Source organism: Cyprinus carpio, chromosome B24 (assembly GCF_018340385.1).
Source record: "Cyprinus carpio isolate SPL01 chromosome B24, ASM1834038v1, whole genome shotgun sequence".
Classification (NCBI taxonomy): domain Eukaryota; kingdom Metazoa; phylum Chordata; class Actinopteri; order Cypriniformes; family Cyprinidae; genus Cyprinus; species Cyprinus carpio.
The window spans coordinates 15,804,651-15,817,568 of NC_056620.1; the positions used below are offsets into that span (position 1 = coordinate 15,804,651).

A 12,918-nucleotide genomic window follows, 5' to 3' on the forward strand; every position below is an offset into this window, starting at 1 on the left:
TTACATCCATAAAAGTTTATTGACTCTAGGTATAACCACACTGGAATCTGGAGAAAGCAACAAGTCTCTTTTTAAATAATGTAATAAATAAAGTAAACTTTACCAGGTTGTACGCTAAACACAACACATAGGAAACTGCACTGCCCAAATTACATGCCCTACTCATAATAAAGACAGGCAGCAGCACAGATATTGATGAACTGACGACAACTTTGTGTTAAAAAATGGGCTCCTAAACAAACATAACATGGTTTTCACTAAATTAAGAATAACTTTGATAATATAATATATTGGTAAAATACCAATAAACATCCATTCTAGTAGCTCTAAATCCACTGGTAATCACTTTCTCTAAGAGCTAATGCATTCCCATGATTCCCATGGACACATTAGCACCTGAGTCACTCACTGAGTCAAAATCAAGCTAATATTGTCTTCGATTACATACAGAATGAAATGTGCTCCATTATGGCATACCTGAAATGTCAATGTACATCATATAATACACATCTTATCATACAATAAACTCTCTTCAGAACATTCAGTGTGCTCTTAAAAATCTCACATAAAGCATCTTTGTGTCTGCTGAGCGCCTGAGTGCTTCTTGGTTTGCACAGCCTTCCTGACAGCTGAAACACTGACATTAAATCATTTGGCAGCTTCAGTTTAGAAACAAAAAACAAATGTGACTGTGGTGTATCTACAAGCCATGCAGCAAGAGATGTTTTGAGTTTATAAAGATGGATGACCTCCCGAACGTTGAGATATATGTAATTTCAGGAGTCGAGTTGCAGCTTCTGACAGATGCTGGGGTGAGTTCAGGGCAACAGCTTTGATCGGCCGAGCCATGCGGCGAGTCCCTGGGCTGAGACCAGCGATGTGTCGTGATGACCACGGCTGTCATAAAAACTCACTGTTGTCTTGACATAAATGTCCCTAAATTAGCAGCACTGTTCAGGACAGCTGCATGGCAGCTTGTAGAAACTAAAAATTTGAATCCAAACCGAACTATACAATACTGTAACATAACACTTTCTTTTAAGTTTTCCTAAAATTTTTGAATTGAATACAACAGTCCATAAAAATTTGAGATTAAGCACTAAAAATGAATGACACACCTTGTGCACGGATACACAATCACGTGTAAGTGCCGTCCCTGCTCACTCAATGATGCACATTTTTCCACTAGGAACATCACGTGTAAATCTGTTTTTGATTATGAATTCTTATTTGCGAAGAGACACATAATTTCACCTCATAATATCAGGAAACCGTAGTTAAGAGAGAACTTCCATAATTTGACTCAAGTTACAGAGATAATGCTGCTTCTGGATAATGAAGCCTGTGCAATTTTCTACCAATCAAAGCCCACACACTTCACTGGATGCTCATCCGTTATCAGAGGCTGAGTTTGGCAAGGCGTTATGCTCTGTCGAGAAGTGTTCACGGCACAGGCACAGAAATATTCCAGGTTCAATACAAGATGAATGCTATCTACAGCAATTTTAGCATTCTGTCAATTACCACATTTAATTATTTTGACTCGTTTCTAACTGGGACGAGGCACTGGAACACAATATATGTAGAAAATTATGTTTACAACATAACTGTTTGTGAGTGTCATCGAACACTCACTTAAAATTAATGTTTAAAAACTCATAGATCCAAAGGACTTAAACATTATGCATGATAATCATAATAATAAGCATTATTGTTATTGGAGATGCACTGGTACATGTAAATATATAAAGTGGCCGATACGGATAAGCCAATAATTATATCTATGTTATGGACAATAATTGATAAAATAAAAAAATTATATTCTGTTGTAAATAAATTTAAAGAAAAATCTAAATAAATCACAAATAAAACACAAAAATTTGCTATTCATTTACAATCTATGCATTGAATTTAATATCTAATTTTGTCTGCAGTTGACTGATACAATCAAAAATATTAATATGGTAGACTGTACATCCACAATAATAATAATAATATATATATTTCTTATAACGAATAAAACATAGTAAAACAAATTACAACTGAATGTCTGTATCCAATCTTTTAACTTTTGATTGTATGAAGTCTATAAACTTTGTAACTTTTGTAAGATAAGCACATGTATAGCAGAAAAGGTCTGTTGACACAGAGACAAATCCACCCTCGGGAAGTTCTGCTCCTAGAAAAGTCTCACAAGGATTACTTAGACGAATACAATATGCACTTTTCTGCCCGTAAATTGCCTTGCCCCATAGACTTCCATTTTAAGAGCCAAAATGACTGACTGTGGAAACTGGCACAGAGCCAAAGATGCTGTCAATAGAACTGATCTGATTTTGAACCAGGTATATTCCTTTAAAGGCCTTTTCTTGGTTTATCCAAACACTCTACGGAGATTGTGGTGAGATGAGAAAACCACATCAGTGTTCCATGTTCATGCACACACACACACAACTTCCACACTAATGTACAAGTGCTATAAGTCGGGGCCAGCCGATGTATAACAGCAGATCATAAATATATAGTATGATACAGTAGAGTATATAGTATGCTAAAGTAGCATGGCAGATATGGCAGATAACTTGTGTGATGACCGTCTGTGTGTCCACTGAGAAATTTGCTTCAAAAAGACAGACAAACACAGGTACAGTGTGCCAGTCGGTGTGTTTAGAGTTCGAACGGCGCCTCAGATGTGCATTTCCTTTCAGAGTTCAGTCAGTAGCTTCCATTTCCAAGATCAAGTGCTCAGGTTCTACCTCGGCTTCCTGTCTAGTGGTGGTTTGGCCAGGTTTTTTCTCGGTGCGACGACATTGTCTCTCCTGGTCTGAGCTGCTTGGAGGACTGGTAACCATGGCAACCCCGTGTACAGAAGTAGCATACTCTGAAGCTTGTGGGTTGCGAGTCGAGCCATTGAGAGAGCTTTGTTTGTACAGCTATCTGTGCCTGCGTAAACAATGTTTTTCAAGTATTTAAAAAGCACATGTAGACTGAGTCTGCGATTGCTGTCAGGATGTGAAAGTACAAGGAAAAGTGAGAAGAATTTGTGTTTATGGACCTTAATCAAGGAAGATGCTGTATCAAATTTGACATCAATTAAAATGAGACTGTGAGGCATAAAAGTACAGTATGTTTAATAGGTTAAAATGTTGGAGACCTTGGTGTCGACTGTTCAGCCTTGATGGCTTTTTGATGAACTGAAATCAAAAATCGTAAAATTGTGCCAATAATTATTTTTATGCCCAACATTTAAAAAGTCACACAATTCTTCTAAATACTTTTAAATTACTGTAAAATGCTAAGTGAATTTAGGCATCACAAAATTATAATGAACAGAATGAAAAATGGATATTCATTTTAAGATTTGTTTTTAAATTATTAGTTAATAATAGTTTTTAAACATTAATTTTAAGTGAGTGTTAGATGACAGGTAATCCAAAGGTAAAAATAGAAGCGCATACACAATTAAATATCAAATATTGGCTGATATATAAAAAATTGCATGATAAATTTAAATTGAAATTAAAAAATCTTATAAATTAAAAAAAAAAAACATGGCTATAACTGATATGATACTAATATACTGTGACCCCTAGAAAATATATTGTGATTCCAAATACATTCTCTGAATATTATATAACATAAACACTATATTTCATAACTGAGCAAGAAAATAACAAATATTAACTTGCATTACATAAATGGATACAAATAAATATGAATAATGACAAAGAAAGCCAAACTTAAAGTGCACTCTGTGCATATAATCTGAGATGTCGTCTTGATTAATTTTATTTTGATTATTAAATAATGTAACTTATTTACTGAATCATGCATCAATGCATTTTTATATCCCTAAATGTTAATTCTGCACATTAATATTCCTCACAGCCTCGTAGTTAAAATTCAAACAGTCCACAAACACCAATTCAACCATTACTTTAGCTTGAACATCCAGCCTAAGGTCCATGGAAGTGAGACTGTGTCAGCTGGTTGTGAGTGACGACTACTTCAAATAATGTGGCGGCATTTTTGTGTAGAGTGATCGAAGCGTGCGTTTGTGTGCGTCAGACGTGAGTCTCGATGTAGGAGTGTGTGTGTGAGAGGGAGGGAGTGCGAGGGGTGGGTTCAGGTGTGGCTGCAGGGCTGGGTTCGGAGGCGGGGCTTGGCTGACGGTCCCGCTGCAGCTCTGATGAAAACAGCTCCATGTAAACTTTCTTCCATTCCTGGAACTCTGAGGATGTGAGCTTAGGATTGGCCAGCAGCTTGTCAATCAGTGCTACCTCGCCCTCCCTGTCCTATGGGAGTGAAGAAAGAGAGCAGTGGAGGGTGGGCATTACAGATACAGTCTCCTTCATACAGTGGTTAGGATGTCATAGTCAAAGCACGCCACAGGCGGTTAGCGTAGACGTGAAGCGATGTGGACTTAACCTAGATGAGCAGAGCGACACACACGCAAACACACATAGCATGCTCAGACTTGACTGGAGTCCTCTGGCACTGTGGAGCTTTGTGCCCCCAATTAACCTTCTTTCATTCAAGTCTGAGTGATAAGGGATATTTATAATACCCTTCCAATGCAATGGGAGGCTCTGCCCCAACATAATAAGCTCAGTGCAGCAGCCCGGAAGGGTGGGGAGGAGGGGAGAATGGTCACAGCAGAGGCACGGACTGACTGACCCAACCGCAGGAAGAAAAAAAATGGCACCAGGCGCAGCCTAAACCAGGTTAACCCACACAGGGAAGCGGGGTTCAGAGAAGAGTTTGGCCTTACCAATGGTCATTAGCTCATTTAAGTTATTAGCTGTTATTGTTATTAAAGACTATATCAGATTAGCTAATATTAGCTGGTCAACATAGTGATTAGCCAGTCTATGATGATCATTAGCTGGTCAAAACTGGTTATTAAGTGGTCAACATGGTGTTTAGCCAGTCTAAGACGATCATTAGCTGGTAAAAACTGGTTATTAGCTGGTCGACATGGTGATTAGCTGATCTAACATGATCATTAGTTTGTCTAAGATAGTCATTAGTTGGTTTAAACTTGTTATTTGATGATCAATAAGTTTATAACAACTTAATAAAATAACCAAAAAAAAACAGCAACTACTGAATCAAAATAGTTCTTTTTCTTTTGACCAACTGTTTATAATACCCACAATGCAACTGGAGGCTCTGACCCAACATAATAAGCACAGTGTAACAGCCTGGGGTTGGAGGGGGGGTTCACAGTATAGGCGCAGACTGACTGACCCAACCATGGGAAGACCCAATGGCACCAGGCAAAGCCTAAACCAGATTAACCCAACAAAGAGAAGCAGGGTTCAGAGTTTGGCCAAAACCCTCCTTCCACACCAGACAGAGAACTCCGTCTAACATGGTTGGGATTCTGGGATAGCAGTTTGGCTTAGTCATTGTGTCAAAATGGACTACAAAAACACAAAATTCCTGCTTTCCCCAGAACTCCACAGACATCAGACAGACGGAGAGGGACGGACGGGCAGACGGGACAGATGAAACAAACAGGCACACACGTTGCAGTGGGACCCATGCGGCAGCAGAGGTCAGATACCTTTAGCGTGCTCTGCAGGATGCGGAGGTGATGCAGTTTGTCATTTAGCTGTGGATCGTTGCAACGCCGGATGAAAAGGTGTTTGTACTCCAGACGGGTGGAAAGGCGGTGCTCACCAATAGGCGACAGACTGGCACGCTCCAGTGCCCGGTACAAATCACCAAGCGAATCCGCCTGCCCATGGCACTCCTGCTCCCCGCCTGTGGGGGGCGCCACAGAAAGCCAGAGTTAACGAGGGGTGGCTCGACCAGCAAGGCAGAATTTTGAGTGGGATTGGAACAGAAATAAACAGATTGCAACATTTAAACTGTGCATTATAATGTTCAGTCAGGTGTGTAGGCTGGTATTTGTATGCTGATGATGCTCAGCTCATTTATTTAGTTCGTTAGTCTGGAATTGTGAAGGTAGAAAGAGAGAAATGACATAAGACTTGGACGAGAAGTGTCTTTCATCAGGCTAGAATAGATAAATTCTTAATCAGGCTCAGATTTATGTAAATATGGGAACATTTTCTGTCATCGTCTTGGTTTTTATCTGTTATCGTTTGAAGAAACGGATGCTGGGTTTCTCTGTGCCAACACAACATCTCTTTTTCTCTCCATCTCCGTCTGTCTGCAATGTACACACACACACACACACACACACACACACACACACACACACACACACACACACACACATCTGCCCTTCTCAATGTGTTTAACACTTTCCTGCTTAAAAATCTAGTTTAGAACTAAAGAGGTATTTTGGAACACGTTAGATGGTTTCTAAGATTGTCATTACTGATCTAACATGGACTAAGCCGTTAATTGCCTAGTTCAGTGGTTCCCAATCCTGGTCCTGAGGAACCCCCAACACTGCACGTTTTTGGTGTCTCTCGTATCTTACACACACATTTGAGGTATTGGAGTCATCACTAATAAGCTGATGAGTTGAATCAGGTGTGTTTGAATAGGGAGACATCTAAAATGTGCAGTGTTGGGGGTTCTCCAGGACCAGGATTGGGAACCACTGGCCTAGTTTAAGCTGGTCATTAGCATGCCAACACGATAATTAGTTGGTCTAAGATGGTCATTAGATGGTCTTTCATGATTTAAGTGGGTCGTTAGCTGGTTTTAGATGGTCTAACATACTCTAAAATGTTCATTAGCTGGTTGAAGCCAGTCTTTTGCTGGTCAACATAATCATTAGCCTGGTCTAACACGGTCTAAGCTGATAATTCACTGGTCTAACAGTCTAAAATTGTCATTAGATGGTCTAACATGGTCTAAGATGCTAAAATGGTTGCTGGTCTAAGATGGCCATTCCTGACCTAAGCTGTTTATTAGCTAGTTTAAGCTGGTCCTTTATTGATCATCAGCAGGCCAACATAATCATTAGCTGGTCTAACATGGTCTAAGTTGATCATTTGCTGGTCTAACGTTCTAAAATGGTGATAGGATGGTGTAACATGGTCTAAGATGTGATACTCATTTGCTGGTCTAAGATGGCCATTCACTGATCTAAGCTGTCTATTAGCTGCTTTAAGCTAGTCATTTACTTCAGCAACAACCAGTAGCTAATCTAACATGGTATAAGCAGATCATCTGATTTAAGCTGGTTATTAGTTGGTCAGCTCAATCATAATTATTAGCTAGTCTAATATGGTCTTTATATGGTCTTAAGTGGATGGTCTAACGGGTTGAGTAAGTGCAGTTTGGTGATGGTAGACACCTAAAGAAGGAGTAGTTAAGACTAGAAGATAGATTGCATGAGTGTTTAAAATTACATGTTCAATTCATTAAACCCACCCACCTTTCAAAGCAGAGCAAAACTCCCTTAAGGCTACTCAGGTTTGGCAATCAATCACTCTGACAGACATTCTGTCAAGCGGGTGGCATGTTGTTGGTTTCTTTGCTCTTTCTGTCTGCATGTGTACTGTATATGCAGGTGCTCATGTGTTAGTCAGGAAATAGGTTGAGTCACTCCAGTCCTGTTATTGTAGTGTTTGTGTAGGTAAAACATGTGGGCTATGAACAGTATCTAGTGCTGGGACTTATTAGCAGATACTGTATGTAGGGCGTGTATTTAGACACTTTTTTGGACAACCACAAGAGGGCAGCAGTCCCACACTGCGCCCCCCCACCACATCCTGCAGATGCAGGATGTAATATTTGGCAATGTAATCAAGTTTGAATGAATACTGAATAAGGAGGTTAAAACAGAGTGGCTGTAAATGAAAATCAGTTGAGAACTAAAAAAATTGTGAATAAAGTCTAAATAATTATTCATTCTGGAATTATCCATTTATGGCCACATATATATGTCTGATATTCCAAAGATCTTTGGAAAATCATTGTCTGTTTAGAACAGCAAGTCAGACAACGTCTCTCTAACTTTTTTAGCATATTACTTTTTGTATATTTAGTGTACAAGCTGACAAGCCCTGATTTTATTACACGCCTGCAATAACTGGAAAGAAAAAGCATTTTATTGATCGCTTGGTTAGCCATGTGATGGAGTACAATAACAACGACTTAACCGAAGTAAGTCAATGACGTTTTAAAGCTCTTTGTGATTCTTTTAGAACTTGTTTAATGGCACAGAACTCTGAAAACTCTGGCATTGCACGACACAATCTTTTTCTCCAGTTGCTGGGGAACCTGCTAGCGAGAGTCACGATCAATAGGCCGTGCCTCTCTTTTCTCTTCAGTATGTAGTACAGCATGCATGGGCTCTGTGGATGACTAACAGATGCCCCCTACTCCTCCAGAGAGAGATAGAAACAGAGCGATATAAAAGACACAGATAAGAGGGATACTCATTAAAAGCCACTGGGATTATATATAGAGGGCTGCTGGAGATCCGTCTGAGATGACGAAAAAGGGGAATATTAGAAGAGAAAGTTGGGGAAAAGCCAATGGGAAGTGAGACGGGCAGATTGGTGGTGAGATAGTGGAGATGGGCAGTGAGATGGGGAATATAGATGGTGAGATGGCAATGAGCCATGAGGCGATAGACTGCGAGACGAGGGGAAGATGAAAAGTAACACGGGGGAGATAAACAGAGTGGTATTCCAGCAGCAAATGGGTGGCTTCCTGTGAGGTTTGTGGAGAGAAATGGGTCTATCCGGACACCAGACCAGACAGAAAACAGGAGAGAATGAATAGCCCATTCAGAATTTAATGCTAACTACAAGCTTAAAGCAATAATACATGAGGCAGAGTATTAAGTCATTTAAAAAAGTTAAGTAAAAAGTAGTTACATTTACGGTAATAATCCAAATAAACAATCATTCCTCCAAGTAATAAAGTTAATTTGCATATTTGTAGTTTATGGCTGTCAAGCAAGTAGTAATATAGAATATAGACTTTTGTTTTATAATCAATAGTGTGATTATGCACTATAAAACGAGTTCTTCGAAAGGTGATTAATAACCAGGTATTCCCAAACTTTTTTGTCAGTGTGAAGTACGGCTTGAGAATATTTCAATAATTTAACATCATGCTTGCATGTTCATAACTCTTTTAGGATGTTTAATGGTCAAATGCAGATAAAGAAATAAAATATTCTGTCTTTTGCAGTGTTTTTTTTTTATTTTTAAAGTATTTTTTATAATTTTTATTCTAAATTTCAAAATCAGTTTCTTCATTAATTTAATTAATTATTAGCTTTTCATCATCTCACAAACCCCCTGCAGTTCCCTCATGAACCAATTAAACAATTAAAATGTAAATTAAATGTAATGTACATGTAAATTAGTATCCATGTTTCTGATTTATAAGTTCTTAAGCAATTTTTGATTTGTGGTCATGACACATGTCCAGGCACTAAAGTTGAAAACTATCAGGCTTACAGAAATATCTACAAAGATGCACTGTCCTTGTAAATCAAAACCAATTATGGTAAAGTAAAGTGAAGTGGGTCAGGAGCTTGTGACAGAACCACACCAATACTGCAGGATTAAAATGAGTTTCATAGGAAAGAGCATGCAGCTATTTCTGGAAGAAGATGCCTGCATGCGCATGTGTGCACGTGTGTATGTAAGAAACGAGTGGACAGATCTCAGTGGGGAAGCTCACAGCACAGCTAAAGAAAATCTGCAACTAAGACACTGTTTATGCTTCATACAGCACCAACACACACTCAAACAGGGAAAAAGAGGAAGACGCAGAGCTAAGAAAACAGGAAGAGACAGACAGAAAAACAGCCTCAAATCCCTGCACACGTTCCTCTGTGAGAGCACTGCTCTTAACAATTTAATATCGAAGCACTCAAATAAATTCACACATGTATTAAAATAACTCTGCTGTGCCTACTGTTCTCATAATAAGAGGGGTTATTAAAATCTAATAGAACGTGGTAAAGAGGTTTTGGAGGACTGATTTGAGCTGATCTTGTCCTCAGAACCGTTTATTTTCTGCCATGCACAGCAACTCACATTGCAAAATAATAATAAAGGGTATTCAGTAGTACCTTTGCAAAAGCCGGACCCCCCCCCCCATTTGTAATCATTACCAATTTTTGTGTCAATTTGATCTGTCAATCAATTATAAAAAAATTAACTAATAACAGAATTTATGGGTCAGGGGAAATTAAACTTTTGAAGTCTCAATTTGACAGTCCTAATCTAAATAAATAATTATCAATCATTTATAAACTTATTAGCAAATTAGCTTTTTATTTGCCCTGGCAAAAAAAAAAAAAATACAATTAAATTAACAATAATATTAAAAATTATAATTTACATTATTTAAAAATCTTGGGGAAGTCGTGGCCTAATGGTTAGAGGGTTTGACTCCTAACCCTAAGGTTGTGGGTTCAAGTCTCGGGCCAGCAATACCACGACTGAGGGGCCCTTGAGCAAGGTGTTTTCACGGTGTGTGTGTGTTCACTGCTGTGCGTGTCCACTTTGGATGGGTTAAACGCAGAGCACCAATTCTGAGTATGGGTCACCATACTTGGCTGTATGTCACGTCACTTTAAATACAGTACATTCAGAAAGTATTCAGACCCCCTTCACTTTTTTCAGTTTTATGTTGCAGCCTTTTTTTTCTCATTAATCTACACTCCATACCTCATAATGGCAAAATGAAAACAGAATTTTAGAAATGTCTGTAAATTTCTTAAAAAGAAAAAAAAACTTTATCACATTTACATAAGTATTCAGACCCTTTACTCAGTACTTAGTTGAATCACCTTTGGCAGCAATTACAGCCTCAAATCTTTTTGGGTATGACGCAACAAGATTTGCACACCTGGATTGGGGGATTTTCTGCCATTTTTCTTTCCAAATCCTCTCAAGCTCAGTCAGGTTTGATGGGTACTGTCTGTGGACTGCCATTTTCAGGTCTCTCCAGAGATGTTGGACAGGGTTCAAGTCGGGGCTTTGGCTGGGCCACTCTTGGACATTCACAGAGTTGTCCCTAAGCCACTCCTGTGTTGCCATGCTGGAAAGTGAACCGTTGCCCAAGTCTGAGGTTCTGTATGCTCTGGACTATGTTTTTATTAAGGCTATCTCAATATTTTGGTGCACTGAGCTTTTCTTCTACTCTGACGAGTCCCTCAGTCCCTGCCGCTAAAAACAGCCCCACAGCATGAGGCTGCTACCAGCACACTTTACTTTTGGGATGGTACTTTGCAGGTAATGAGCAGAGCTGATTTCCTTCAAACATGATACTTAGAATTTTTCATCAGACCAGAGAATCTTGTTTCTCAGAGCCTGAGGGTCCTTCAGAAGTGTTTTTATGTTTCTTCACTGAGGAGAGGATTGAGTTTGGCCAACTGCCATAAAGCCCAGATTGGTGGAGTGTTGCAGTGAGGTTTGTCCTTCTGTAGGTTTCTCCCATCTGCATATATGATCAAGGAGCTCAACTAGAATGACCATCAGGTTCTTGGTCACCAGTCAAGATAAGGCCCATCTTCATCAATAGCTAAGTTTGGCTGGGTGGCCAGCTCTTGGAAGAGTCCTGGTTGTGCCAAACTTCTTCCATTTGAGAATTATGGAAAGCACTGTGCTCTTGGGAACATTCAGTGCAGCAGAATTTTTTTTGTAGCCTTCCCCAGATCTGTGTCTCGATACAGTCCTGTCTCTGTGCTCTGCAGGCAGTTCCTTTGACCTCATGGCTTGGTTTTCGCTCTGAGATGCATTGTCACCTGTGAGGCCTTTTATAGAGAGGTGTGTGCCTTTCCAAATCATGTCCAATCAACTTAATTTACCACAGGTGGACTCCAATCAAGGTGCAGAAACAACTAAGGAATGATCAAGAGAAATGGGAGGCACCTGAGCTAAATTTCAAGTGTTGTTCCAAAGGGTCTGAATACTTATGTCAATGTTATATTTCAGTTTTTTCTTTTTAATAAATTTAGAGACATTTCTTAAATTCTGTTTTCACTTTGTCATTATGAGATACGGAGTCTAGATTAATAAGAAAAAAAATGAATTTAAGCAATTGTATTATCAGACCGCAACATAACAAAATTGAAAAAAGCGAAGAGGGTTTGAATACTTTCTGAATGCACTGTAAATGTATATATATGTAAATATATATATATAACACACTATATATATATATATATATATATATATATATATATATATATATATATACATATATATATCCCAAGACCCAACCCAAGTATCAGCAGTTTGGAGTTCTATTATATTCTGGGGGTGATATATACAGTATGCTATATATTTCTTATAATTTTGAACCACTGTTGACCCACCGTTATTGATGCAGTGTGAACGGCTGAGCTCCCTACGGCTGGGGTCCCGCTGTTCTGCCATGCTGGCGGAGGGTGTGAGGAGGGCATGCAGGCCGCTATCCCGAGGCAAGGTGAAGCTGCGGGGTTTCCCGGCTGCATTAACGGGGTCTCGGAGCCTCTCCCCTTCAAGCATTGGGAAGGGGCCGTAATGCTCCTGCATCAGTGTGCGTTGGGCAGGCAGAGTGGATTGGCGGCGATATTCAGGAGAAAGACCCGCCCCTGGCTCACAGAACACAGCGTCCTCTAGGGGCAGGGTCTGCAGGTAGTGAAGGCCTGAGCTGGTCAGAGGGGTTTCAATCAGGTCCTGCCATGAGCGCCGCTGGCTGGCGGACTTCCGAGCTGGGGAACCTCCTCCACTGCTGCTGCCCCCTTGTGGTTCAGAGCGGTACTCCTCGTGAGAGGAGCGAGACTGTGAAGTTTCTGTGGATGAGAGGCGGCCGTGCTTGGGTTCTAGGTAAGGACTGGCACAACTCACCTGGTTCTGTGTAACAGAAAAACATGAACATTAGGTTAAACCCAAGTATCTGTTAGATTGTAGGAAGCTTTTACACAACATTGCTCTTATTCTCAGGGGTGCCAGCCACGTTTTTTCTCTTATTTGG

The 12,918-nt window shown here is 39.8% G+C and overlaps 1 protein-coding gene across 16 annotated transcripts in view; it reads right to left on the reverse strand.

Annotated features, from left to right (window-relative positions):
- LOC109049924 (connector enhancer of kinase suppressor of ras 2-like) overlaps positions 1–12,918 on the reverse strand; it is an 87,106-nt gene that overhangs the window by 10,825 nt on the left and 63,363 nt on the right. For 14 of the 16 annotated variants that reach the window (XM_042752418.1, XM_042752425.1, XM_042752429.1 and 11 more), the window contains 3 exons: positions 12,278–12,797; positions 5,570–5,769; positions 1–4,295 (listed from right to left, as the gene is read on the reverse strand). In XM_042752418.1, coding sequence (XP_042608352.1) covers positions 4,065–4,295; positions 5,570–5,769; positions 12,278–12,797 — 951 coding nt within the window. In that variant the 3' untranslated portion in view covers positions 1–4,064. The remainder of the gene's footprint in view (positions 4,296–5,569; positions 5,770–12,277; positions 12,798–12,918) is intronic. The other 2 variants (XM_042752426.1, XM_042752427.1) reach the window with 2 other exon arrangements.